Source organism: Ambystoma mexicanum, chromosome 8, assembly GCF_040938575.1.
Source record: "Ambystoma mexicanum isolate Mex_15411 chromosome 8, UKY_AmexF1_1, whole genome shotgun sequence".
In the NCBI taxonomy this organism is placed as follows: Eukaryota; Metazoa; Chordata; class Amphibia; order Caudata; family Ambystomatidae; genus Ambystoma; species Ambystoma mexicanum.
The window spans coordinates 905,822,960-905,849,103 of NC_090929.1; the positions used below are offsets into that span (position 1 = coordinate 905,822,960).

At 47.4% G+C, this 26,144-nt stretch overlaps 1 protein-coding gene across 5 annotated transcripts in view; it reads left to right on the forward strand.

Moving 5' to 3' along the window:
- Positions 1-26,144, forward strand: part of PARG (poly(ADP-ribose) glycohydrolase) — a 2,316,516-nt gene that overhangs the window by 1,729,625 nt on the left and 560,747 nt on the right. For all 5 annotated transcript variants that reach the window (XM_069610798.1, XM_069610799.1, XM_069610802.1 and 2 more), the window contains one exon: positions 22,820-22,967. In XM_069610798.1, the coding sequence (XP_069466899.1) occupies positions 22,820-22,967 (148 nt within the window). The remainder of the gene's footprint in view (positions 1-22,819; positions 22,968-26,144) is intronic.

The following is a 26,144-nucleotide window of genomic DNA, read 5'->3' on the forward strand; positions in this document are numbered from 1 at the left end:
TTACAGCGCAATGGCGTCTATACTGCCATGGTAGGCGGCATGCCCCCTATCCAGTGCTAATGTTGCTGCTCAGAGGTTGTCTTCTCCACGTTCTAGCCCATCGCCTCTGTGCTCCTCGGATTAGTAATTTCGGAGGACCGGGGCTGGTGCATGCAGTTCCAAACAGGGCTGCTGCGGAGTGTAGAGCACGTACCATTTGCCTGCGTCTCCCTCTTTTCGCAGTCTGTTGAGAGTATGGTCTCGGCGCAGCCGCCATTTTGTATTTTTCTATATCCCATCAGGGCTGCGTCCCCTCCTCCGCTTAGTGTGAACGGGGCCGTCTTGGAAGCACCGCTTTTGACAGGACCTGGCCCATGTCTTCCCCTCACTTTACGCCGTCTGATGGGATTTGTTAGATCGAATTGCCAGCGTATTTGCAGTCGGTAGCGAACTGAGTGCCGAAAGCTCCTAGGAAGCCATGCCTCATGCTATGGCCCCATGCCATGCCCCCCTTCAAAGAGTATTTTTTAATCTGAAAAATTCTGCTGGGCCTGATTCCTTAAATGTGGCCTCTTCCTCTTTATTGCTTAGTTTTTATGCTAACATTTTGTTTGTAGTAAATACGCTGACCCCAGCTAAATTGAAATTAGTTAATCCAATCCAAAAGAAATTGAATTCCTGGTATAATGAGGAAATAAAAGCAACCGTACAGACCATCATGTGGCCGGAACACAGGTGGGAAATAAACAAGCATTCTCCACTAGGCAGCTCTATTTGTGACAGGTACATGTGTATAAAATGATTATAAAGTCCAGGAAAAGTTACTACTCATAACGTCTAGTTACCAGCCATAATAGTAGCAAGGAATTGTTCAGTCATTTTTTACTCCTTCTCAATCTTTTAATCTTTTTGTGATGATCTGGTGCTTTTTTTTGGGGTTAAAATTGATATTGACCACTCACAGGTATTGCTCAGTAAGGAGATTCTGATGAGCTGTCCGTAACTGAAATATGCGGCATTGAGTGGTTCCATGTGATTTTACCGAATGGAAAAAAGAACAAAACATGTTTAACTAAACATTTTTACTGAAGAAATATGCATTTTCTTTTATTTTGGGGGGTTCAGTTTCCCTTTGTTTATAATCCCACCCCAACCCCCTCCCCACCCGTTATAACCCCTTAACCCACCCCCAAATATATATTTTTTTTAAATGTGTATTTCTTTCCAAAAAAATGTTTAGGTAAAAATGTTGTTCATTATTTTAAATTCGGTAAAATCACTGCATATCACATTGAGCCTGTAAATATCTTCAATTCTTTTGCAGAAGTGTCAGAGACTACACTTTCACAATTTAAAGCTGACATAGACCCTCGGGATCTTCCCGGGACCCATGTCCAGAAGAATTCCTTTGTAAAATCATTACCTATTTATTGACTATGGGAGATATACCTAGCCCATTAAAAACGACACTGGTCACTCTGTTAATCAAAAAGTCTTCTCTGGATTTTATCTTTCCCGGGAAACGATCGCCCTATTTCTCAGCTCCCCTATGTTGCATGTAGCAAAGCTTGTGAAGACATTACCACAGCTCGAAAGCGGCTGGTTGGCTTCACAAAGAACAGGTTGACTTACGACCTGTTCATAGTAAATAATTGGTAATCATTGCAGCCTTAGATGACATTAGAGTTTTGGTTGTCTCTGGGGTAACAAGTGTACTCATATTATTAGATTTATCTGTGGATTTCTATTCTGTGGACCATGATACTCTTTTAGGCCGCCTTAATAGGATGTTGCGACGCCATGGAATTAGGTTGAATCATATCTAACCAATCTAACCCAGTTAGTAGCACTACTTTAGTTTCAATCTAGTCAATGGACTATCACCCGTGCCACAGAGATTTTCAGTAAGCCCATTCTTATTTATTATACATATGAAACCGGAGGTTGATTGAATCCACGGTTTTGATATGCTCTTTTAAATGCACACATATGATACTCTGATAATTCTTCAGACGGATGATGCAGATCAAAACCCAACTGGCCGCTTCAAACTATTCATGGATCACGTTAGTATATGGATGAAAAGAATCATCTACAATTTAATGTGCAAACAACAAAAATCTTGTTTTGTAAAAATAGTTTGACACGCCAGATTTCTCTACCTTCGTCTCGCAATCAGTACGGTGGAACTGTTTCTGGCTGGTTTCATTAGAACCACACCCTAGATAGTCAAAGTTGGTTTGTCACCTTGGTGTATGATTCGATTCTGACCTTTAAATTATATCTCATAATAAGTAAGCTCACAAGTAGCTGTTTCTTTCAACTTAAAACAGCAAAATGGCTGCTGGGTTATTTTACTTTCCCAGCTGGGATTCAGCCCCTCAATGCTTTTATATCTAGTCTTCTGGACTATTGTTATATCATATATCTTGATCTTTCAAAGAAAGAGCAAATCAAATGCCAATATATTCAAAGCGTGTCTGCCAGATTGCTATTTCGATTAAGTGGCAGAGACGATATATCTTTCGCCCTTCAAGATCTACACTGGTTGCCTGTGGCTAAACAGATTAAGTTTAAGACTTTGTGTTTGGTTCACAAAAGATTTTACAATGAAGAAAATGTTTTATCCTTGTCACCTAACTCATTATATTCTGAGCAGATAAAATCAGCATCTGCTAACCTTTTGACAAACCTGAAGTTAAAATACCAATGCTGGGGAGGTCGATCTTTTTCCATTGTGTGATAGACGTCCGCCACGCCCACGTTCTCTGGCGAACCATCTAGAGGTCAGACAGCACATAAAGACATATCTGTTCCCTAGATATCCAGGCCTGCCAATACGCAGAGTAGTCTCGCTATTGGGACAAGGTGCCTCTGCAGAGGCCATTTGTTGCACTTTACACATTTCCATCTACCTACCTACCATTCAAGAACCTAGAGAAGGTTCTGTTAATTATCATAATTATGTCCACAACAAAGTGAGGGTTTTGATAAAAAGTTATGTTTAGTCCAGCTCCCATTAGCTGTTATCTATGCAGCCTGGTCAAACATTTTTGATTTGAGTTGTAATTCTGATCATAAGACCCTAGAAATAAATATACATTTCTTATTTTTCTGTAAATGGTATATTGGTCCACAGAGCAAATATGTATCCTTGTTAGACAATATAGACCAGCATTTTTATATCTTATACAAGCAAATGATTCTAAGTTCTGTTGTTGTTTTACAATGTTTTCTAAGGGCTGCTATTCGTATTAGGAAAAGAATGGTTTTATGCTTAGATGGCACTAACTTTTTGTCAATATATGTTCATTGATTTGTCTTGCAAAAATACAACACAAGATAGAATATAACTGGGAGAGAACCAATATTGTATTATAGTATGAGATCATTCACAGTTAGTAAAAATAAAAACAATTATATGCCCTGACATGCAAGCTCTTCAAACAAGGTGTCTCACAAAATAGCTTGCATCTTCATTTAAAATTCCCCCAGTCAGATTCAGAATTTAAAGAAGGAATATGGACAAGACACGACACAAATGGAATCATAAAAGGTGTAATTTAGTATTTGATGGCCTTTCTGTGTTGAGGAGGGGTCTCTTGAGGTTTACTATACCCAAGGTCTCTCCTGCTTCTTCTTCCCTCGCCTCTCAGATTTTACTGTTACCTCCCTGACCCACTTTGTTACCTCCTCCCACCATCTAGTATTGCCTTAGGCTGACCTAGCCTATCAGAAACCTCCTGTATTGTCTGCCTTACATTCTTTTCTCTGCATTCTCCCGAGTCCCTCCTTCAGCACCTAATGCTCCTACCACCTTCTCGTTTGTATCATCTTCACTTGGGATGTTAGCCCCTCTTTCACCTCTTCTTGATATCCCAACCTGGCCGATGCGGTCTCCACTATCCGATGTTACTACCTCCAAATTATCCCCTTCTGCTCTTTGTGCTACCACTTAGGTGTGCCCACCTCCTTTCCTTGACATTATCCTTTCCACCTCTTTTATATCAGATGCCACACCAAAGGTTTCTGCCTCTTATCATTTTCACCAACTGTTGTCACCTCTTCTGTACCACATTGGGCTCTGATGGAATCACCTCTTTTGTGTTACCACCTCCTGCTGACTTACCATCCTTTCCTCTTGATGTTTTAACCTCTTCATGTACCCTTGCTCTTGGCGCCTGCATCTTCAATCAACCCTTTATCTCATGTTCGCCATCTTGAAAATGACTGTCCAATTTCAATCACTCTCTACTACAGTCTGCATAGGTCTTGGGTCTCCTGTTCCCTTAGTTTGCACTCTGCAGTCTAGAAACATTCTTGGTAAGCTGTTTAAACTCTGAGTGTTTAAGAAATGCTAGATCTCCAGCAAGGAAACGGTCTGCCGAGATATCATGACTTGGTATGTACGCCTCCATGGCGAGAGCAGCACATTTGCAACAATATACATATAAGAAGTGCATCTCTCAGTAACTTGCAGAGCAGTTCAGAGGATGTTTAAGGGTCTCCTCTGTTATCATAGGGAAACCTGTGGATGGAAAGGCCAAAACCTTACATCATTGTGTCAAGTGCAGGGTCCTGGGTCTGATGAGACGTCTCACTGGGGGTGTTAAGTTACTCCTCTGTTATGGTCAGTGGAGCTATGACAATATTAGGGGAAGGGTTGCTAGTACATGAATGTTCATCAATTGTGGCCCAAAAAGATTGTCCATTTAGAACATGCATGCCACATTTGGTGAAATTAGATAAATATTTTCATGATGAAAAATAATTTGCAGAAAAATGTTTTTTTTCATGTTTTTTTCCATATAATGCAAAAAACATGCTTTCCAGATAGATTTCACAAAATTGTATGCTTCCATTTGCAAGATTTTTTTCTTTGCACTTATCCTTATGGGAAGTGATGCACCCACAAAAAAATCGAACATCAGATGAGGGATTTCTGATTTATTTATTTTTTGAAATGCCAAAAGTAACATTTCTTTCGAAAACTGAAACAATCCGTGCAAACAATACGGCATGCAATCAGTTTTATTCGGGCATAAATGCAACACTTGGAAAATCCAACAAAATGTATGGCAACCAAAATGAAAATGTGTTTAACGAAATGTGAAAAGAAGTGCAAATCACAGGCCCCATATGGAAACATGTAAATATATATATATATATATATATATGAAGCAAAAAACGAAAAAAACAACGCATGCTTTGCTATAATGTACATCACAAATCTGGCATGCACACAAGTGAAAAAATTCATTTTTTTTAAAAAGAAACACGTATGCACATCTACCAACTGGTGTTACCAGATGAACACAATGCACAATTTGACCATACTTTTGCGAATCAGCATTATTTTCTCTGAGTAACCATATTAATTAGCAAGTACAGAGGGAAGTGGGACGAGAGCAATGTGCCACTGGCACTAGGGTTATTGGAGCTGTATTCTGTGATTACTACCAGATGCTTGCTCTATTTGGTGCCCTACCTCCTCAGAGCCTGATAACCTGTAGCACAAGGGAGCCGGGGAAGGCTGGGCAATATCAAGTCTATGAATAACTAGGAAATTACAGTGTCTAGCGATTTCCCAATCAATGTGGAGGAAAGGATAACACTATTTTAATCAAATGAAAATCAATTTTATTTCGATCTAGATGCCATTGAAACGTAATACCTACAGTTAAAATTGTTAACCTGTAACAAATAAATGTTGGAAACGCCCGCTTCAATGTAACCACAGACAGTCCAAATGACTGATATTACATATATAAACATACGTTCCTCCAACTTCAAATGAAACCACAACACCACTACGGGCACTATGCACTTGAAATATTGCCTTGCTTATATTGATACTAGAGGTTTAGTCAGTATTGAGAAGTACTGGTATAGTGTGAATGTAGTGGTATAGTGTGAATAAAGGGTTCATTGGGTTTTTTCAGATGGACTTTGTTTACATTTGGGAAATAGTTAATTTGGACTGTTTTGTTGTAGCATTGGTGTTGGCATTTACAACGTTTTTAGACTTTATATAGGTAATCTTAATTCACTGCAAAATGGTTTTCTTTCCAGCATATCTTTATCTATTTTTTTTAAAGCACAGTGGTAGTGCCTCTAGTTATGGTTATGGTTTCATAAACATATCATATGGCCTTGGGAGTGATGCACCCAATGGGGATGTGGAGATACCCATGCCATCTGTTAATATTCTTGTGGCCAGGGTAGTCCCTGTAGAGAACATTGATTCACCTGAACTACGGGGGTTGCTATGGATAAATGTCTACGTACCACCATCTGTGAAGGAAGTTGTGGCCACTTTGAGGGAACTTGAGACCTTGTTGACTGGGATAAATCAGATGATGGGCCCTGTAATTATATGTGGTGACTTTAATGCAAGGATACCATTGCCCTTGGGGAAGACTACAGAAGGTGATGATACTATCATTGCGTTGGGCAGTATAGACAGGTCAACAAAGTGGGGGATGGGTTGGGCGTGCTTACTTTCATCCTTTGGTTTCAGGGCTATAAATGGGGCATATCCTTCTGATGACCCACCAAATTTCACCAGGGTTGGAAAAGGGGGCAGCAGCATTTTGGAATACATGTTTGCTGCTAACCTCCCAAACATTGTGGAAGATATGTGTGTCTATCAATGCCCTGAAAGCAACCATTACCCCATTTTGGCACACCTTGGGCTACAGGCAGTGTTCAACGTGGTGAGAGAGTGTGGCCGACTCCGCATTGACTCAAGTTTTCAGTCGCATCACTTGGAGCGACTCAAGCTTTGAGCGTGCGGTGAGGATGGCAAGTGGAGTGTTGAACATGCCTTGTTTGGAGGATACTGGATCTGGGGTGTCGCATGCAAGGCAAGTAATGTCCCAATTTCTGCCTGGGGGGATGAAGCAACATCATCCTTACCATTACGATCATATCATAAGGGACAAGAAGAGGAAATTAAGAGGGGAGCTACGTAGGATCGCAGGAATCGAGGCCTCACCCCTTGTCCACAAAAGTCAGAATGGTGAAGGCTTTGCATCACAAGTGGTTAAAGCGGCACAAATATTCCATGGACTGTCGGAAATGGCGGGATCTTGTCTTCACTACGCAGAACAAGGATAGCACTGCTTTTTGGAGGATTGTTAAGAACAGAGACTCCAACCCTCGACGCATCAATGGAGTCACTGAAGAGAAATGGGTAAACCACATTCTCCATCATGGGGTCTGGCATGGATTCACATGCTCATGAATATTCCCCGTCGTCAGGCCGGGAATCCTCGGTATAGAAAAAAAAACCAGTATCAGTTTCGTTTCTGATCTGTCTTTCTTAGTAGTAACCAATCACTGGTCTTTGGGTCATACTGCCCCCAGCCAATGACTGCCCTCTTCCTAAGCCCCGCCTCCGGCAGCCATCCTCAGATTTTTACCGCACGTTCAAGTGTTGGGAGTCCTCGTGCTGTAGCTCTCGAGCTTTTGCTGCGTTTCCACGCTTTTTCAGGAGATTTTTTCAAATTTTTCAGTTAAATAGAGCCTCAAGCTCCACCGTTTCTACATCCGATCAACGGGGATTTGTTTCGGAGTTTTCTACGCCCCTCAAGGGTGAAGATTTCATCGAGTTACGCTTTTGGAGGATTCCAGAAGTTCCGAGGCCTACCCCGGACATGGCTCAGGAGAAAGGAAGCTCGACGCCCGGGTAGCTGTTCAGGACCTGCCCTGGATGCCAGCTTCAGAATGTTTTCAAGGAGGACGAGCATTCGTTATGCCTCTACTGTCTCCATGAGGACAAGACGCACAAGGAGAAGGACTGTGCGTTTTGTGGGAACATGTCGGAGCGGACCATGAAGGATCGCCACCTCCGTCTCGCCAACTGGCTGGAAAGGAAGAGCCCGTTAGGCGAGAAGAAGAAAAAGAAGTCCAAGCGGTCTTCTAAGTCCTGTAAGGGTGCCCCGGCGACGGGGGCCCAACAAAAGGCTAAGCACCGCGAGTCCGCGGGCACCGGGAGCGCCGAACGTTCGGGCTCCTTGGCTGCAAGGCAGGGCACATCCTCCCCGGCGCCATCAACCACGAGCCAACGCTCTGGCTCGGGTAAGAGGACGTCCGAGAACCCGGCAAAGCTTCTGGAGAGGCCGCGGTCGATCTCGAAGATTCCGGCAGAGGGGGAGCGAGGCTTGGACCCTCCCTCCAAGGTGAAGGCCCCAGGCGTCCAGAAGGTGACGATGGCCTTAATGCACCCTGCTAAGACCTCGATTGAGGATGTCGCCGCGGCCCTGGCTCAGCCTGTGGAGGCTACGCCAGTGGAGGCGACCTCAGGACCCAGAGTCTCCCTGCCACCGCGGAGGGAGTCGTCTTTCAAGCCCATTGAGAAGACCCCCACGAAGTCCTCGTTGGAAAAGGTGGGGGAGGGGCTGGTGGCCATTGTGGATACGGACACGACCTCTGAAGAAGAACTCATCGAAGTCGTGGAAGAGGCCCAGCCCATCGGGAGGGATCCCGATGAGGGCGACGACGAGAGCGACGATATCGCCGACAAGGCTCCTCAAGAGCCATCGCGCTTGTCGTTTCCGGCGCCGCAGGACACCTCGGCGGCCATTTTGTCAGCGATTCAGTCCTTATGCTCGGAGATAAGGACAAGGTTGCCCCTTCCCCTGACGGAGGTACCTGAGCCAGACCCGATGGGGGAACCGGAGCCAGGACCTTCGGAGAGTCCACCGCATAAGAGGAGAACGACGCATCCTACGCCACCTCTCCCACCTCTGCGGCCTGCTCTGCCTTCCCCCCTGTCTACTACCCACGGGATGATACAGGCACAGACACGGCTATGACAGGTACAGATGACGACAGAGGCGACGACGGGACGTTTCCCCCGTCGCCCCCTGCTCAGGCGTCCCTGCCCGACGAGATTGGATCCTTTCATGCCATGATTTCCAGGGCATCCGAGCTTTTCCAGCTCTGCCCAGAAGAAAAGAAGAAAGAAGTGTTCCTATACCAACGGCGCAAGGCTAAAAGGAAGACGGTCCTCGCCGTACCGCTTCTTGATGACATCTGGGATGAGGGGCTCGCCCTCCTCAAGAACCCTGCCACGGCGCCGGCAAAGAGGGACCAGTACGAGAAGTAGTACCGGGTCCCCAACGCTGCCCCCTTGTGCCTTCAGGCACAACCTACCCCGGATTCGGTCGTCTCGGCGGCGGCAAAGAAGAAAGCTGGGGGGGCATCGGCCTTGACATCAACTTCCCCGCCGGACGGCGAGGGCAGGAAGTTGGACACGATGGGACGACGGATCATCTCATCCGCAGCGACGACTATCAAGGTGGCCAACGCCCTGGCTATCGTAGCCCGCTACGAGAGGGAGTTGTGGTTCAAAATCGCCCCTCTGTTAGACTAGAGGCCCTTGAAATCCTACAGGAGGGGGAGATTGCTTCGGACCACGCCATCACGGTGGCAACGGACATCGCCGACACCGGTTTCCGTCAGTTGGGCAACAGCGTTTGCTTGAGACGACGAGGATGGCTCAAGGCCACGGATTTCCACCAGGACGTACAAACCAAGGTTTTGGACATGCCCTTCGACGGGAACGACCTGTTTGGGAAGGCGGTTGATGAGTCCCTTCAGGCCATCAAAACAGACATAGAGACTGCCCGGGCACTGGGAGTGCTCCAACAACGATGGCCGTCCTTCGGAGCTCCGGAGGCAGACAAGGTGCCTCCAAGGGATCCGGCAGTGGCTCCTCTACTTACCGCCAAGCGGCAAGATCTTCGTCCCAGGAAGCCTACAGGGGACGCAGCAAGGCAGGTGGTGCCCGTCGTCGTAGACTAAGGGGTCAAGGAGGCAAGGCGGCCTCCAAACAAGATTGAACCGACCGTGGGGTCGGGCCCCCGCCGAAGCACCCCGGTGGGAGGCCGGCTGGCGAGGTTCGTCAGCGTGTGGGAGTCCATCTCCACCGACCGTTGGGTGCTGGGCGCCCTGGCCCAAGGGCACGCCCTCGAGTTTCAGAAGAAGTGCCCTCGCGTTCCACCCGTGGCCAGGAAGGAAAATCACGTCCCTCAACTACTGTTGGAAGTAAGGGCGATGCTCAAGAAGGGTGCCATCGAGCTCGCCCTAAAGAGGCTTCGGGGCTCCGGAGTTTACTCAAGGTACTTCCTCGTAAAAAAGAAGGATGGCGCCCCATCCTGGACCTACGACTACTGGACAAGTACATCAAGGCACACAAGTTCTGTATGGTCACCCTCCAGCATGTGCTGGGACAGCTGGAGTGTTAGGCAGAAACCTGTGCAGTTCCCTTGGGGAACACTGCAAAAGATTTAAGACTACAGGTAGAGCAGTAAACCCCTTTGGTAGCAGTCTGTACCACCCAGATTTACCTGGTAGCTGTGGCTGAGCAGTCAGACTTCTCTCAAGAAGAGTTAGGCAGTATGTAAAGTATACACAATATGTACCAAAACACAATAGCACAAGCAAACACTGACCAGAGCTTGGTTTCAAAAGTATATAGTTATTTATTTAAAATACACATAAGTTAAAAACACTCTAGCAAAAATATAGTAAAAGTACTTCAACACAGTTATAATGAAAGTAGATTCAATCCTTTCTCCTATCTAGACAACTCTAGGTAAAACACCACTTAATTAAAACAGAGGTGAGTGCTTAACGTTAGATGACACTCTAGTAGTTTCCAAGAAAGGGAGAGAAAAAGCAGAAATGGGTTAGACACACCACTCTAAGGTCCAGAGCACTTGCAATAGGCTTACAGAAGAATAAAGTCACAGGTGAGCAAAAGTCACTAGGCAGGGCCCACTCTTAGAGTAGCCGGAGCGAAAATGTGCCCAAGATCACACTGTTAGTTAGAGATTCAAAGTCTTGCAAAGAGTCAAAAAGAGGTTAGAGTGGCTCAGAAAGTTTAGCCAAAGTGTCCCAGGCACTCCCAGGTTCGAAAGCCGGGGACTAAATCTACCCCGTACAGTCGGTAGCAAGGGAAGCCAGGCAGAACACAGTACCTTAAGCGGAAAGGATCCTCCAGCGGTGGCAGTTGTTCCAGGCAGTGGCAGCAGGGCTCGACGTCGGTCAGGGGAGAAGAAGTTCTCGCTGAAGAGCAGAAGAAGAGGGTCGTTGCACTGCCCGGGAAGAAACCAGCCGCGGAGTCCTCCGGTTAAAGGGTTGGTGCCGACTTTCGCGGTATGGGGGTAAAGTGTGGTATTCCGGTTGCCGGGGTGCTTGGCACAGGCAAGGCGGCCACGAGATACCTCAAAGAACGGAAAGAAGGCGAAAACTGGTTGTCCCCACCAGTCAAGGGAAGGAGCCACTCCGTTAAGAGTTCTCCTCGGTCGTCGGGAAAAAGTGGTGAGACGGTTCAGCAGGGCTCCACCGGGTGGTGTCGTCGAAGCAGGTCGGCTCAGCTCTTCCCTCGTCGGATTCTTGGTCCTGTGGCGACTTCTGAAGTCCCAGTCCCCAAAGCCCTGCTTTTATGCAGCAAACCCCCATTCACCCAGCCTAGCTGTCACTCAACCATGCTAAGTGGTGAGCCGGGCGGCTCACCACTTGGGCCAATCAGGACGGAGTGCGACTTGAGTTACCAAGGTAACTCAGTCCAGGGTGCCTAAATCCCCCTCCACCCCTCCTAAGTACCCCAGACAGAGTGGCACCACTTTGGAGGGCTTCTGTGGAGAAGCCCGCCAAAAGTGGAACAAAGGGCTCCACTTTGGGTCAGAGTTACAGAGGCGAACACCAACGCCATTTTAGAATCAAGTTTTGGCAAAAAGTCCCAACCGGAGTTATAAAAATAAATATATAAACCGGTGGTATGTTTAAGGCTACCGTAAATAAATAATTAAATGTGTTAGCCTAAAACAATGGGAAATCCCATAGGGAAATATTCGCGGTCGAATATAAAAAGTAGTTTCCACTGCCACCAGCCAAAACTCGATCAGGGGGGACGGAGACGTGCCCCCTCGACTAACAGACCCTGGGGCAATCGAATTGCCCCAGCCAGTACGTCCACAATATGATGGTTTGTACTGGTTCTGTTCAGGATTCAAGACTAGCAAAGTCTTTGGTGACTTTACATGCCCTGAGAGACAGTAGTCAGTCCCAGGGTATGGAGTCTATGTTGGGGAGTCCCTAGGACACCCCTGGGTCACGGCACAGAGGGTGCTGTGTGACCCACATCACAAAAATACATGAGGCCCTATGGAGTAAAAGACCCCATAGCCCATTCAACACAAGGTTTAACCAAGAAAACACACTTCAACATGTCCAAGAGTGAGGGTAAAAGAGTCTCACTCTTGGCAGGAGAAAAAAATTAAACCCCAGAAATCCAGCAAAGCTGCTGGGGGACTCACTAGGTAGGGAAATTCAGCCTAAACAGAGAATTCTCCCTAACACTCGCCCCCCCCAGACTAAGGGACAGGAGGATTTAATCCACTCCTGGATGAACCTCATACCTCTAGTCGATGATATACATCCTAGAGAGTCCATCAGCATTTTGATGGTGACACCCTGACCTGTGCTCAATGGTGAACTCAAAGGTTTTCTTTTGTAAGCTAACGGACCTACAGACCCTTTGAGGAACATCAGTCTTTTTGTTATAGGGGATCTGGTTGACCAGTCCCTCAGAAGTTGGTACAACTTCTGAACCTATGTTAGGCTTTTTCAAGGGGTCCTTATAAAGGATTCCCTTAGATCTAGAGGGGCCTCCAAGGTTCCTCACCACCTCTCTTGTGGGAGCAGGCTGGGTCTTAGGCCTCTTGGTTGGAGGGGTTGGGGTTAGGCAATGTACCTGCTTCCCCTTCCTCTTAGATCTACCCTTACCTATTTTAGGAGTTCCCCCCCTAATATTAGGATTTGAGTTGGGGTCTTCAGTAGAAGGTCCAACAGTCTGAAGGTTTTTGGCCTTAGACTTTTCTTTTCTGGTTTTCCACCAGCACTGAGAATTACCAGTTCTCTCGGGTCCAGATAGGGGCCTAGTTGGTCTATCCACCTCTTCCTCAGAAGCAGGGGGAGTCAGAGACTCTGAGACTAGGGGAACAATGATGGAGCTTGGTTGGGGCTCCCATGTTCCTAGCATACTATCCGGAAAGGTGCCTGGGTCAGAGGTCAACTTACTAAACCCAGGGCTTGTAGTGGGGTTCTCAGTAGAGGGTCCCACAGGCTTAGAAGGGTCCTTCAAGGTAGCCTTTCTAGCCAATTTGGTTAAGTTCTGCTTCTCCATACTGGGAGGCCTGGGGGTATGTGACACTACTCCTAGAGTTCTTAGGTCATTCCCCAACAGGACCTTCCCAGGTACCTCAGCCTGAACACTGACAGGGATCCTTACTGTCATGTTGTTACATTGAATGAGGGCTGGTAGAATAGGAACCATTTGGACAGGGCCTCCAGACATCTTAGTGGGACCTTTGGGTGCTTTGGCCACATCCTCAGGTTGAAAGAAGCTTTCATCCACTACTGTTCTGCTGGCCCCAGTGTCTCTCCTGGCAGGAGTATCCTGGCCATTGACAAGAACACTGTCCACATAATACACCTTAGAGTTAACAGGTAGGGAGTTATACACAACCCTATTCTGGGGACTAACCAGACCCATAGGCTCTAAGTTTACAGTTGCTTGAAGACCCAAGGGTTCTTCAGCAAAGAGTTCAAAGTGGGCACTAGCCATCTGTACTTCATCCTCAGGAGTGAAGGCTAAGGAGACTGTGCTGATCCCTGCAGGTTTACCCTTGCACTTGGGATCTCCTTTGATATGGTCAGTACCCTGACAGACATAGCATTGTCCAAATGCTCTCTGGAAGGGTGGCTTGTTCTGACCTCCTTCTGGCTTGTGGCCAGAAGGTACAGTAGCCTGACTAGGTTTCCCATGTGGCTTACCCTGGTTATTTTGTGGTTTGGGGCCCTCTTTGGGATAGGAATTATTAGAATTCTCTTTGGAGTCTTTTTTAGGCTGTTTCTCCCCATCCTTCTTCTGAGTTACCCCAGAATCCTTGTGAGTGGCCCTGTTGGCAACCCACAAGTCAGCAGCCTTAGCTAGTTTCCGGGAATCTAATTCCTTGGAATCAGCCAAGTGTTGTCTGAGCTCAGGAGAGCAGGCATCATAAATAGTCTCCAACATAAACAAATTCTTCATACCTTCATAAGTGTTCACCTTGTAACCCTTAATCCATCCCTCTAAGTTTTTCAAACATTCACTCACCCAGGTAGCCCAAGGGGTACCATCATGCTTTTTGAGGCTCCTAAACCTCTTAAGATACTGGGAAGGGGTCTTCCCAAACCTAGCTATCAAAGCTAGTTTCACACATTCATAGTCCTTCCTATCCTCCTCCCCCATCTCCATTACCACATCAGTTGCAACAGGGGGAAGCCTAGAGAACAACCAGGTGAGTAAGTCATTTCCTGTGATGTTCTGGAGCCCATGATTATATTCAAACAGAGACAACCAATCCAACACATCCAACTTAGGCTCATACATACCAACCAATTCTTTAGGCATCCGGGGTCTTTTAGGACTGGAACTTCTAGAGGAGCCAGAGAGAGAAACATTCTCAACAGATAATTTCTTCATTTCTAAGTCATACTTGAGCTCCATTTCCCTTAGCCTTAGTTCTTTGTCAGTTTGAGCATTAAGTTTCTTATACTCCAATTCTAGCTTCATTTTCTCCAGTTCAAAGTACTGAGGACTAAATGTGGGACCTGGTAAAGGTCCAGTAGGTACAGCAGGTAGAGCAGGCAGAGGCCTAGGGGGGACAGTTACAACAGCCTCACCCTCCTCTTCTGACTCTTCCTCAGAAACATCAACATTTTGCTCCATGTTAACTTCAACACTGTCATCTACAGTCGCTGGAGTGGTAGGTTCCTCTGAACCATCACCCAGACTTTGGTTAGCTAACAATCTTTCAATCAGCTCCATTTTCTTGCCCTTAGTCAGGAGATCCTTATGTTTACAGAGCACTCTTAAACAATCAGCAGTTTTGGCTGCAAGGGACTCTTGACTATAGCTTTCTATAACTGACATGTTAGAGGTTTTACTTTTTCAGTGCTAAGCTTTGTGGTTAGTTGCACTAAGGTATCTAAAGCACAATAAAATGTATACTCAATACAAATCCCACCGCTGTACACCAGTGTTAGGCAGAAACCTGTGCAGTTCCCTTGGGGAACACTGCAAAAGATTTAAGACTACAGGTAGAGCAGTAAACCCCTTTGGTAGCAGTCTGTACCACCCAGATTTACCTGGTAGCTGTGGCTGAGCAGTCAGACTTCTCTCAAGAAGAGTTAGGCAGTATGTAAAGTATACACAATATGTACCAAAACACAATAGCACAAGCAAACACTGACCAGAGCTTGGTTTCAAAAGTATATAGTTATTTATTTAAAATACACATAAGTTAAAAACACTCTAGCAAAAATATAGTAAAAGTACTTCAACACAGTTATAATGAAAGTAGATTCAATCCTTTCTCCTATCTAGACAACTCTAGGTAAAACACCACTTAATTAAAACAGAGGTGAGTGCTTAACGTTAGATGACACTCTAGTAGTTTCCAAGAAAGGGAGAGAAAAAGCAGAAATGGGTTAGACACACCACTCTAAGGTCCAGAGCACTTGCAATAGGCTTACAGAAGAATAAAGTCACAGGTGAGCAAAAGTCACTAGGCAGGGCCCACTCTTAGAGTAGCCGGAGCGAAAATGTGCCCAAGATCACACTGTTAGTTAGAGATTCAAAGTCTTGCAAAGAGTCAAAAAGAGGTTAGAGTGGCTCAGAAAGTTTAGCCAAAGTGTCCCAGGCACTCCCAGGTTCGAAAGCCGGGGACTAAATCTACCCCGTACAGTCGGTAGCAAGGGAAGCCAGGCAGAACACAGTACCTTAAGCGGAAAGGATCCTCCAGCGGTGGCAGTTGTTCCAGGCAGTGGCAGCAGGGCTCGACGTCGGTCAGGGGAGAAGAAGTTCTCGCTGAAGAGCAGAAGAAGAGGGTCGTTGCACTGCCCGGGAAGAAACCAGCCGCGGAGTCCTCCGGTTAAAGGGTTGGTGCCGACTTTCGCGGTATGGGGGTAAAGTGTGGTATTCCGGTTGCCGGGGTGCTTGGCACAGGCAAGGCGGCCACGAGATACCTCAAAGAACGGAAAGAAGGCGAAAACTGGTTGTCCCCACCAGTCAAGGGAAGGAGCCACTCCGTTAAGAGTTCTCCTCGGTCGTCGGGAAAAAGTGGTGAGACGGTTCAGCAGGGCTCCACCGGGTGGTGTCGTCGAAGCAGGTCGGCTCAGCTCTTCCCTCGTCGGATTCTTGGTCCTGTGGCGACTTCTGAAGTCCCAGTCCCCAAAGCCCTGCTTTTATGCAGCAAACCCCCATTCACCCAGCCTAGCTGTCACTCAACCATGCTAAGTGGTGAGCCGGGCGGCTCACCACTTGGGCCAATCAGGACGGAGTGCGACTTGAGTTACCAAGGTAACTCAGTCCAGGGTGCCTAAATCCCCCTCCACCCCTCCTAAGTACCCCAGACAGAGTGGCACCACTTTGGAGGGCTTCTGTGGAGAAGCCCGCCAAAAGTGGAACAAAGGGCTCCACTTTGGGTCAGAGTTACAGAGGCGAACACCAACGCCATTTTAGAATCAAGTTTTGGCAAAAAGTCCCAACCGGAGTTATAAAAATAAATATATAAACCGGTGGTATGTTTAAGGCTACCGTAAATAAATAATTAAATGTGTTAGCCTAAAACAATGGGAAATCCCATAGGGAAATATTCGCGGTCGAATATAAAAAGTAGTTTCCACTGCCACCAGCCAAAACTCGATCAGGGGGGACGGAGACGTGCCCCCTCGACTAACAGACCCTGGGGCAATCGAATTGCCCCAGCCAGTACGTCCACAATATGATGGTTTGTACTGGTTCTGTTCAGGATTCAAGACTAGCAAAGTCTTTGGTGACTTTACATGCCCTGAGAGACAGTAGTCAGTCCCAGGGTATGGAGTCTATGTTGGGGAGTCCCTAGGACACCCCTGGGTCACGGCACAGAGGGTGCTGTGTGACCCACATCACAAAAATACATGAGGCCCTATGGAGTAAAAGACCCCATAGCCCATTCAACACAAGGTTTAACCAAGAAAACACACTTCAACATGTCCAAGAGTGAGGGTAAAAGAGTCTCACTCTTGGCAGGAGAAAAAAATTAAACCCCAGAAATCCAGCAAAGCTGCTGGGGGACTCACTAGGTAGGGAAATTCAGCCTAAACAGAGAATTCTCCCTAACATGGAGGAGGGCGATTTACTCTCGTCGTTGGACTTGGAGGATGCGTACTTCCACATCCCCATTCTAAAAAGACACCAAAAGTTCCTCAGGTTCATGGTCCAAGGGCAGCACTACCAGTTCAAGGCCCTCCCGTTCGGATTGAGGTCGGCACCCAGGGTGTTCACCAAGTGCCTCGCACCGGTGGCGGCGCGGCTGCGCCTACAGGGGATCCACGTCTACCCCTACCTGGACGACTGGCTCATCCGGGCAAGGACAAGGGAGCTTGCCATGGAGCACACTGCGAAGACCGTCCAGCTGCTCACAGACCTGGGATTCTCCATCAACTTTCCGAAATCCCACCTGGTTCCGTCGCAAGTCGCCCTGTTTCTGGGAGCCAAGCTCGACACAGTGGCACGGCTGGCCTCGCCGTCGGAGGAAAGGACCAGGACCATTCTGGGCAAAGTGCAGCGTCTGCTGGCCATGGACATGGCCAGGGTAAGATCTATCAAGTCCCTCCTCGGGATGAGGTCCTCCTGCATTTATCTGGTGCGCCTTTGCAGGCTTCAGATGAGACCCTTACAGGAGTTCCTCGACGCCAGCTTGATCCAGTCGACGGGCAGCTTCGAGGACAGGATCCCTCTCAACGAGACGTTCCGTCAGGCGATCCGGTGGTGGAGTACCCGCGCCCATCTGTCGGCGGGCACGGACTTTCAGACCCCAGCTCACCAGGTGACGGTGACGACGGACGCCTCCCTGAAAGGTTGGGGAGCACACTCCGGAGATCTTCACGCGAGAGGCCTTTGGCTGCCAGAGGAGAAGTCTCTCCACATTAACATCTTGGAGCTCCGCGCGGTGTTCTGGGCCCTCAGGTCCTTTCTTCCGTCCCTCAAGGGCAAGGTGGTGAGGATCTTCACCGACAACACCACCAAGATGTTCTACATCTGGAAGCAGGGCGGAACCAGGTCCCCGGCCCTATCCAAGGAAGCCCAGGATCTGTGGCATTGGGCCGTCGCCCAAGGGATGTTTCTGGTGCCTCTTCATCTGGCAGGAATAAAAAACACGATCACCGACTCACTCAGCAGGGAGCTGCGCTCGTGCCACAAGTGGGAACTATGCAGGATCAAGTGGATCGACTCTTCCGACGATGGGGCGAACCCCAAATCGATCTCTTCGCGACGACAGCGAATTCCAAGTGCCGGAGGTTCGCCAGCAGGTTCCCCCAGCCGAGGAGCATGGGCGATGCTTTCTCGTTCCCCTGGGACGGCCTATTTCTTTATGCGTTCCCCCCGCTGCCGTTGCTGCTCCGGCTCATCAACCAGATCAAGAGGTCCCGGTGCAGGATGATCCTTGTCGCACCGGCGAGGCAGATCTGGTTCCCGGACCTTCTGGACTTGTCAACGTCCCCACCAGTCAAGCTGCCGACGGACGCAGACCTTCTCTCCAGAGAAGGAGGCGCCATTCTTCACCACAACCCGGAGTCGCTGAACTTGCAGGCCTGGCTCCTGCAGCACTAGAGTTTGGAGGGTACGACATCCCGGCCGACTGCAGAGAGGCTCTTGCAAAGGCCAGGGCGTCCTCAACTCTCAAGTGCTACGGACATAAATGGAAGAGGTTCTCTGTCTGGTGCCGTTCACAGAAGATTAACCCTCTGCGGATTACGGCCCCTCAAGTACTGCCGTACCTACTGTCGCTGGCCAAAGCTGGACTGGCTCACGCCTCCATCAAAATACATCTGGCTGCAATCTCCCGATATACCAGGACGACGGAACGGGCGTCCTTGTGGTCTCATCGCCTGGTGAAAGAATTCATGAAGGGACTATTCCGATCATTCCCGCCGGTGAAGGCTCCTGCCCCGGCGTGGGAGCTTAATGTGGTGCTGACCAAGCTCATGGGGGCCCCACTCGAGCCTATGCATTCGGCACCTTTGAAGTTCCTGTCGTGGAAGATAGCTTTCCTCGTGGCCATCACCTCCGCACGACGAGTGGGAGAGATCCAGGCCCTATTTTGCAAGCCTCCATACTTCACTTTTCATGACACGAGGGTGGTGCTGAGGACACACCCATCCTTTATGCCCAAGGTGCCGTCGGACTTCCACCTCAACGAGCCCTTGGTGTTGCCAGTTTTTTTCCCGTCGCCGGCTGAGAGGACTTTGCACTCGCTGGATGTAGATAGAGCGCTGAAGTTCTACGTGGACCGCACAAAGAGTTTTCGGAAGACGACACAGCTGTTTGTGAACTTTGGGACTGTGAATCAAGGGAAGGCTCTCTCGAAGACTTCCATTTCCAGATGGCTCTCCGGCTGCATCATGCACTATCACCGGTTGGCAAACCGACAGCTGCCCGGCCGTCCGAGAGCCCATTCGACCAGAGCGATCGCTGCTACCACGGCGTTCCTGTCTGGTGTGCCCCTGCTGGACATCTGCAGGGCTGCGACGTGGAGGTCGACGCACACCTTCACAAGATTCTACTGCGTCGATCGGGACTCCAGGGAGGAGTCCAGGGTCGGCCAAGCAGTGCTGCGCAACCTGTTCGCCTAAGGTGAGCCTGGTGAGGAGGTAAGAGTTGCTTAATGTTGAGTTGTTGTATTGCTTAATGTTGAGCCTGTTGCCACCTCCCGTGGTTGTGCATGTGTGTACTGCTATGTATTCTCTTATTCATGAGCATGTGAATCCATGCCAGACCCCATTCTGGAGAAGGAACAAGTTACTTACCTGTAACTGTTGTTCTCTGGCATGGATTCACATGCAAACCCTCCCGCCTACCCCTCTGCGGCTCTTCACTTGGTCATACTGCCACTTTACGTGCTACCAAATCTGAGGATGGCTGCCGGAGGCGGGGCCTAGGGAGAGGGCAGTCATCGGCTGGGGGCAGTATGACCCAGAGACCAGTGATTGGTTACTACTTAGAAAGACAGATCAGAAACGAAACTGATACTGATTTTATTTTTCTATACCGAGGATTCCCGGCCTGACGACGGGGAATATTCATGAGCATGTGAATCCATGCCAGGCCCATGCTGGAGAACAACAGTTACAGGTAAGTAACTTGTTCCTTATTGCGACCCTAGGGGGAGTGGAGCCGTTGATCACAGAGGGACAGTGGGAGTACAAGCTTAGCCAAGATGAGGTTGAGCTGGCCATCCTAGGATGTCGGGCATCAAGGGCTCGGGCCCAGATGGAATATGCAGTAAGGAAATCAAGGCTGACTCGCTGGTCTGGTCAGTCACATTACATACTCTCTTCAAGAGCCTTGAGGCACTACAGTGTATACCGGCATCATGGCAGAACAGCATTATTGTGCCAGTTCTAAAAAAGGGCAGGCACAATGATCCTAAAAACTATCGTATGCTTGCCATGCTGGATTTGTCGGGCAAACTCCTTGCCAAAATATTATTAAATGAGCTGACACGCTGGGAGGAAAGCCTTGATTTAATTCCTGTGTTCCAAACCAGGTTTCCTAAGAGGTCTAGTACTAGCATCAATACAATGGCCCTAACCACAACGATACAGCAATGGTGGATGACAAGGAATGCTATGGTATATGTTGCATTTATTAATTTAAGTGCAGCTTTCGACACCGTTGATCGAACAAGGTTGTGGTGTAAACTACAAAAACTAGGTATTCCGACGGGCCTGCTCAAGATACTGGTGTTTCTATACTCCCAGACGAGGGTAAAGGTGAGGGTGGATCAACAAGGGATCTGCACTGCCTGGATTCCCACCCCAAGGGCTTGAAACAGATCTGCATCCTGGCCCCGATTCTCTTGAATCTTTACACGGCAGACATGGGACCGGCACTGTCAAATCGAACTGCCATTCCACCGGAGCTTGGAACGAGGCAACTCCAATGGCTCGGCTATGCAGACAACCTGGCGATTATGGACTTGACTCCAGGGGGGCTCCAAACCACCTAGAGAAGATTGAAGAGTTATGCGGATCACAACTCCTTGATAGTTAACATTGCTAAATCCAAGGTCATGATTTTCGACCTCCCCCCCCAAGAAAGAAGTGCAAGATCAGACCTTCTTGGGAATTAGCAGGAGTAAAACTGGAAGTGGTCAAGACTTGCAACTACCTGGGCATCCATTTGGATTGCAGGTTGAATGGGATGGCACAGATAAACTATGTGACGTTAAAGAGCCATGCTACATCGGGGAGGGGGGTCGTTGCCTAGCACAGAAGGGTGGAGGTTACTCCGTGGGCTCAATTCTTCAGCTTTATCAAGCAGAGGTGGTACCAATGATCATCTATGGCCATGAATCATGGGCTCTATCTAACGTCAGTGCTCTGGCTAATCTGAACGAAGTCTGGTCTAGAGCTTACTCCGCTTGCCTACCTGTACTGCCTTCAAGATGATAATGGTGGAATTTAACCTTTTGTCGCTGAGCAAAGGCTAGCCTTGGGTGCCTCACTGCTTACTGGAAAATGGTGAATGCGCCAGCAGGTTCAATAAACAAATAAATAAAAATAAAATAACATTGGAGGTATATATACCATGGGCTGAGTATATGCGGGGGCGTAACGTGGACAGAATATGTGAAATAGCAGGGAAATGGCTGAAGAAGTTCCCAGCCGACCTGGTGGACAAACCCCTATGCTATTACAAACTTGCACTAAAAGCAATAATTGTGGAACATGGGGCTGAACAAGCCCTGGTGGATCTGAGACCAAAGAATAGTGCAGCTGAGTTTGTGTGGTATGTCCAACATAGGTCTCAACTGGAAATTTACATATGGGATTTCTTGGGAAAGTTCCTTATTTGGGACTACTTAAAGATCAAGTGCAATGTAGCACGAACCAGGGAAGTTGTGAGTGCATGGCACGCGATCCCAAGAATGCTGAAGGACTGTCGGTTGTGCTGGGAGGGCGACAGCTAGATACCTGTGTTAATGTGTTGCTTTGACAGATCTGAGAAGGGAGGCTGTCCAGGCCATTGCTTGCGAAAGAGACTTGTCGGAAGAGGAGCAGTGGTACAGTTTTATGATGGGGAATGACCATGCATGCATAGTGTTCTTTTGTGTACTGTGGAGGAACATTGGGAAAATGTTGGAACTTTTAACATGATGTGGAACTTAACAAGTGTATTTGGATATTTTAGTTGGGATGTAAGGATTAGATTTTTTTTTTTTAATCATGCCGATGTGACTGAATCTTTGTGAAAAGTTGAATAAACTGTAACACAATAAAAACATAACGTTTAAAACCTTACTCATAAAAATCAAGGTAGCATTTGTGGTGAATGCACATAATGTGATGTGCAAATGTGTAAAGTGGAGATTGTCTCTTGAGGTGCAATGAGAATTGGTGTATAGTAACAGAGTATTGTCAAGAATGATGGCTGTTCTCTGCGATGGTGTGCATCTTCTATTGCCTGATGAGGTTCTTCTACTCTAATAAGTCCAACAAGATGTTGGAAATATTTAACATGCCCATGGTTTGTTATTATTAAGCTGACTGTGCTGTATTTAAGCGTACATACTCATGAAGAATTGACTACATGAATTGTTACTAATAAAATAAAAGCTACTTTATTTAATATGTCTCTAACAAAGATTTGACCATTCCTCCTCCTTCCAAACCCTGCCCCCCTTCTCCATCAGTTTGCTCTCCACATTAGCTTGAGCACTTTGCTGTTTCATTCTAGGTGGATTTTGCAAACCGGTTTGTTGGTGGTGGCGTCACAGGCTCTGGACTTGTGCAAGAAGAAATACGCTTCATCATCAATCCTGAATTGATCATCTCGCGGCTGTTTACTGAAGTCATGGATGAAAATGAATGTCTTATCATTACAGGTAAGTCTGACTAATTGTGTGTGGTCAGGGGCAGCAGAAGGGCTGCTAGAAACGTTGCCCTACTTTACCTCATAAACTCCCAAGGTGAGGCTGCACCATTGTCTATATTTAAGGGTTTAAATTGCACAGCACATGCATGGTGATCCAGGCTCTTTTCTAGTAGAAATGACGCTAAAATAAAAACTGTTAAGTACGTCTCTTTCTAGTGAATCACTGAAAGTAGATTCCACTTCAAAATATGTACATGAGCTTCCATAATGATTCAATTATTTGTATTTATATCTATTTGAGCAAATGCTAATGCAGCTACTTCACATGGTTTCCTTACATGTATGTTTTCTCAAAAGGTGAAATTAAAGGATATTCATCCCTCCTTGGGACATTGTGGTCTTATCAATGTTTCCTAAGTTAGTTGTAGGTTTGTCCTGTCCTTCCTCTGGATGCATTCCATATGGTGTATGTATGTATGTATGTATATTCCCTTTAGGAGGTCATGTAAATAGGCTCCACTCTCTCCATCTCCAAGCTAAAAGGCATGGTTATTTATTTTTCTCCTTAGAAGGGCTCCTAGGGTTCTCGATCCTTCTCTTCTTGATTTGAGACTTAATACAGGAATATCCCTTCTCTTCACCATTAGACACCCCAGCTAAGCCAACAGGGAATTCCAACTACAGATGGTTACAAATGACATACTGTCTGGGCCATAGATGCTTCTATGCAAATCTTGCTGACTGCTACCATTGTCTATATAGCCTCCTTCCTACAAACATTTTGTTGTGATGGTCCATTGATTGCTGCTGTCTGCTGAGGTGGACAGTCATAATATCGAAAAAAAAAAGTCGACTTTCATTTTTTTAAATTATATATTTATTTTAGGGGTTCGGGAGTAAAAAAAAGGGAAAAATTTAAAAAAAAATTAAAAAAGGGGGGTTGGGGGGGAACCCCCCAATTTAAAAAAAAAATGCATTGAAAAAAAAAGTCGACATTTTTTTTTTCGACATTTTGACTGTCGACATTTTTGTTGTCGACATTATGACTATAAACCGTCTGCTGAGCATCTGCCCTGCCTTGAGCCAAGCCTGGCCTTGTGAACTCCCTGACTCAAAGCCCATCCTTCTCTCAGGTCCCCTCATCTCGAGCTGTCCGCTGCCCAAACATATTGTTACGCTCACCTGGTATCCACAGGGACGCCACCCAGCTGTCGGGACTCTGTTACCACTCTCGGTCGCTCCCTGGATTTATCAGCGGGGAAGTTCTGCCTGGAAAACAGGTGGGCAATGTTCAAGTCTGGGCAACAGGGGTAAGAGCCTCCCAACATCCGGTATGCCCACAGCCCCTCCCGGACCTTTCCTCACCTTGTTTTGGGTTTTGGCGTGCCCTGCGTCCTGCCTTCTTGGCAGGTGCGCGTTGTCCTCTGTGGGCGAATGCGATCTAGTTACTTCATTGATGCTGCCCTTTTAGAGTCTCTCAGGTAGGTCTTATTACTTTATACTGTAAGCCTTTCCTTGATTTACTAATGTCTTTTTTCTCTCTTTAGGTGCGCGGAAGTCCGCTGTGGAACGTTGGCTGGATTTGGACTCACCGGCGAGTGATGGTGTTTCGAGAGCGCCTTGATGCGGTAGGTGAGTGCTTGCGCAGTGCTATGATGATGTCTTGCCTTGCTAACCTGTTGTCTTTTGCTCTCGCAGGTTGTGGTGTTCACCGGAGAAAGGAGTTCCAGAACGGTGCTGATCGAGGGGTGACTTGAGGTAAGCTGCCGGCTCAAATGTATTGTCTAATGTCTCTTTTCTCTCTTGCAGGTTCGACGTTCCAGGAGACACGCTGTTCCTTGGATGCTGCTCGCAGGAGCAGTGGACAGCTAACAGTGGAATCTCAGGTAAGCTGCTGCTAATAACGATGTCCTTTTTGTCCTTTCAGGTGCGGTTCATCCGAGGTTTGCAGATGCTGCAGAACACGGTGAGCGTCACGTTGCTGGATCGCAAAGTAACGTGAAGCGTGTTCTTCCAATCGGGTGTGGTTTAAATAGCCTCAAGAAAAATAGTCCAGGAAAAGTAGTCCCTTGGCTACCACACCCAAAACACTATACCGCATAGTTAGGTTCCCAGGAGCCAAGCTATGTGGATGCCTCCATGTTGACTGGCATTGAAAAAGTAGTCCCCAGCACCAAGCACAAGTCTCATTAAGTATGAGCCTGGCACCAAAGGCGCCAGGACTTGCCCCAAGAGGGCCTTGGCCAAGGATGCCTAAACTTGTTGGGGGCCTGATCCGAAACCCATCCTGGCCTATGGGCCTGCCCGGGGGGTTCAAGGAAATGGGTGGTGACACACATCTCCCACCCACAACACTTCCCACAGAACTATCAACCGCTAACTCGCAGGACCCATTTTGTTTACCTGCGTTGCTCCACGAATAAACCTTTTCACTCTTTATCAGCACAGCAGTCTCACACCGCCACTCTGGCTCTCACTACTGCCTTGTTCCAAGGACTATACATTCTTTCAACATTACAGATTCTGCTTATTTAGGAGGATCTTGCAATCAATAATTGCTTTCGTGGTTTTATCATTTTCATCTCCACAGGTTTACTCGACGTCATAATGACCTAAAAGAAACTTAGAAGCTCTCCCTTCATTTTTATTGCCAGTTTAGATGAAGCCAGTATATTAGGAGTAGTTCGTTTTGGACTTCTGAATAAATTATTTTTCTATGTTTAGCAACAACTCAACAATCTAAACTTCTCAGCTGGTTTATTACCCAGATTGACTTCCTCAGAAGTAAATGGAAAAAACATGGACACCCTTTGGATTTTCAATTGGGTGCTGTTTTTTCAAGAGACCAAGGTATAAGATCAAAGGTGCTAAAATGGCCCCAGGCCTACCCTTATTTTGCATGTTGACTTAGCAGCCCGCCATGTGGTGCTGGACCCAGAGATGCTATGGGACGCATCCCCTGGCTGATCCCGTCACCATCATACTCTTACGTCCCGTCCCCTTTCCTCCATACTGCATGGGTGTCCCTTCCAAGGGACGGGAGACGGCACCTTTTTCACCAGAAAAAATCTTCTTCCCCTTTAAATATAGAGGCGCGCGGGGTGCTGCCCAGGGAGCATGCCCTGCCCTGACTCCGCACTCCTGCGTCACACCCCAGTCCCCTTTTTCGTGCCGACAGGAATGGGCA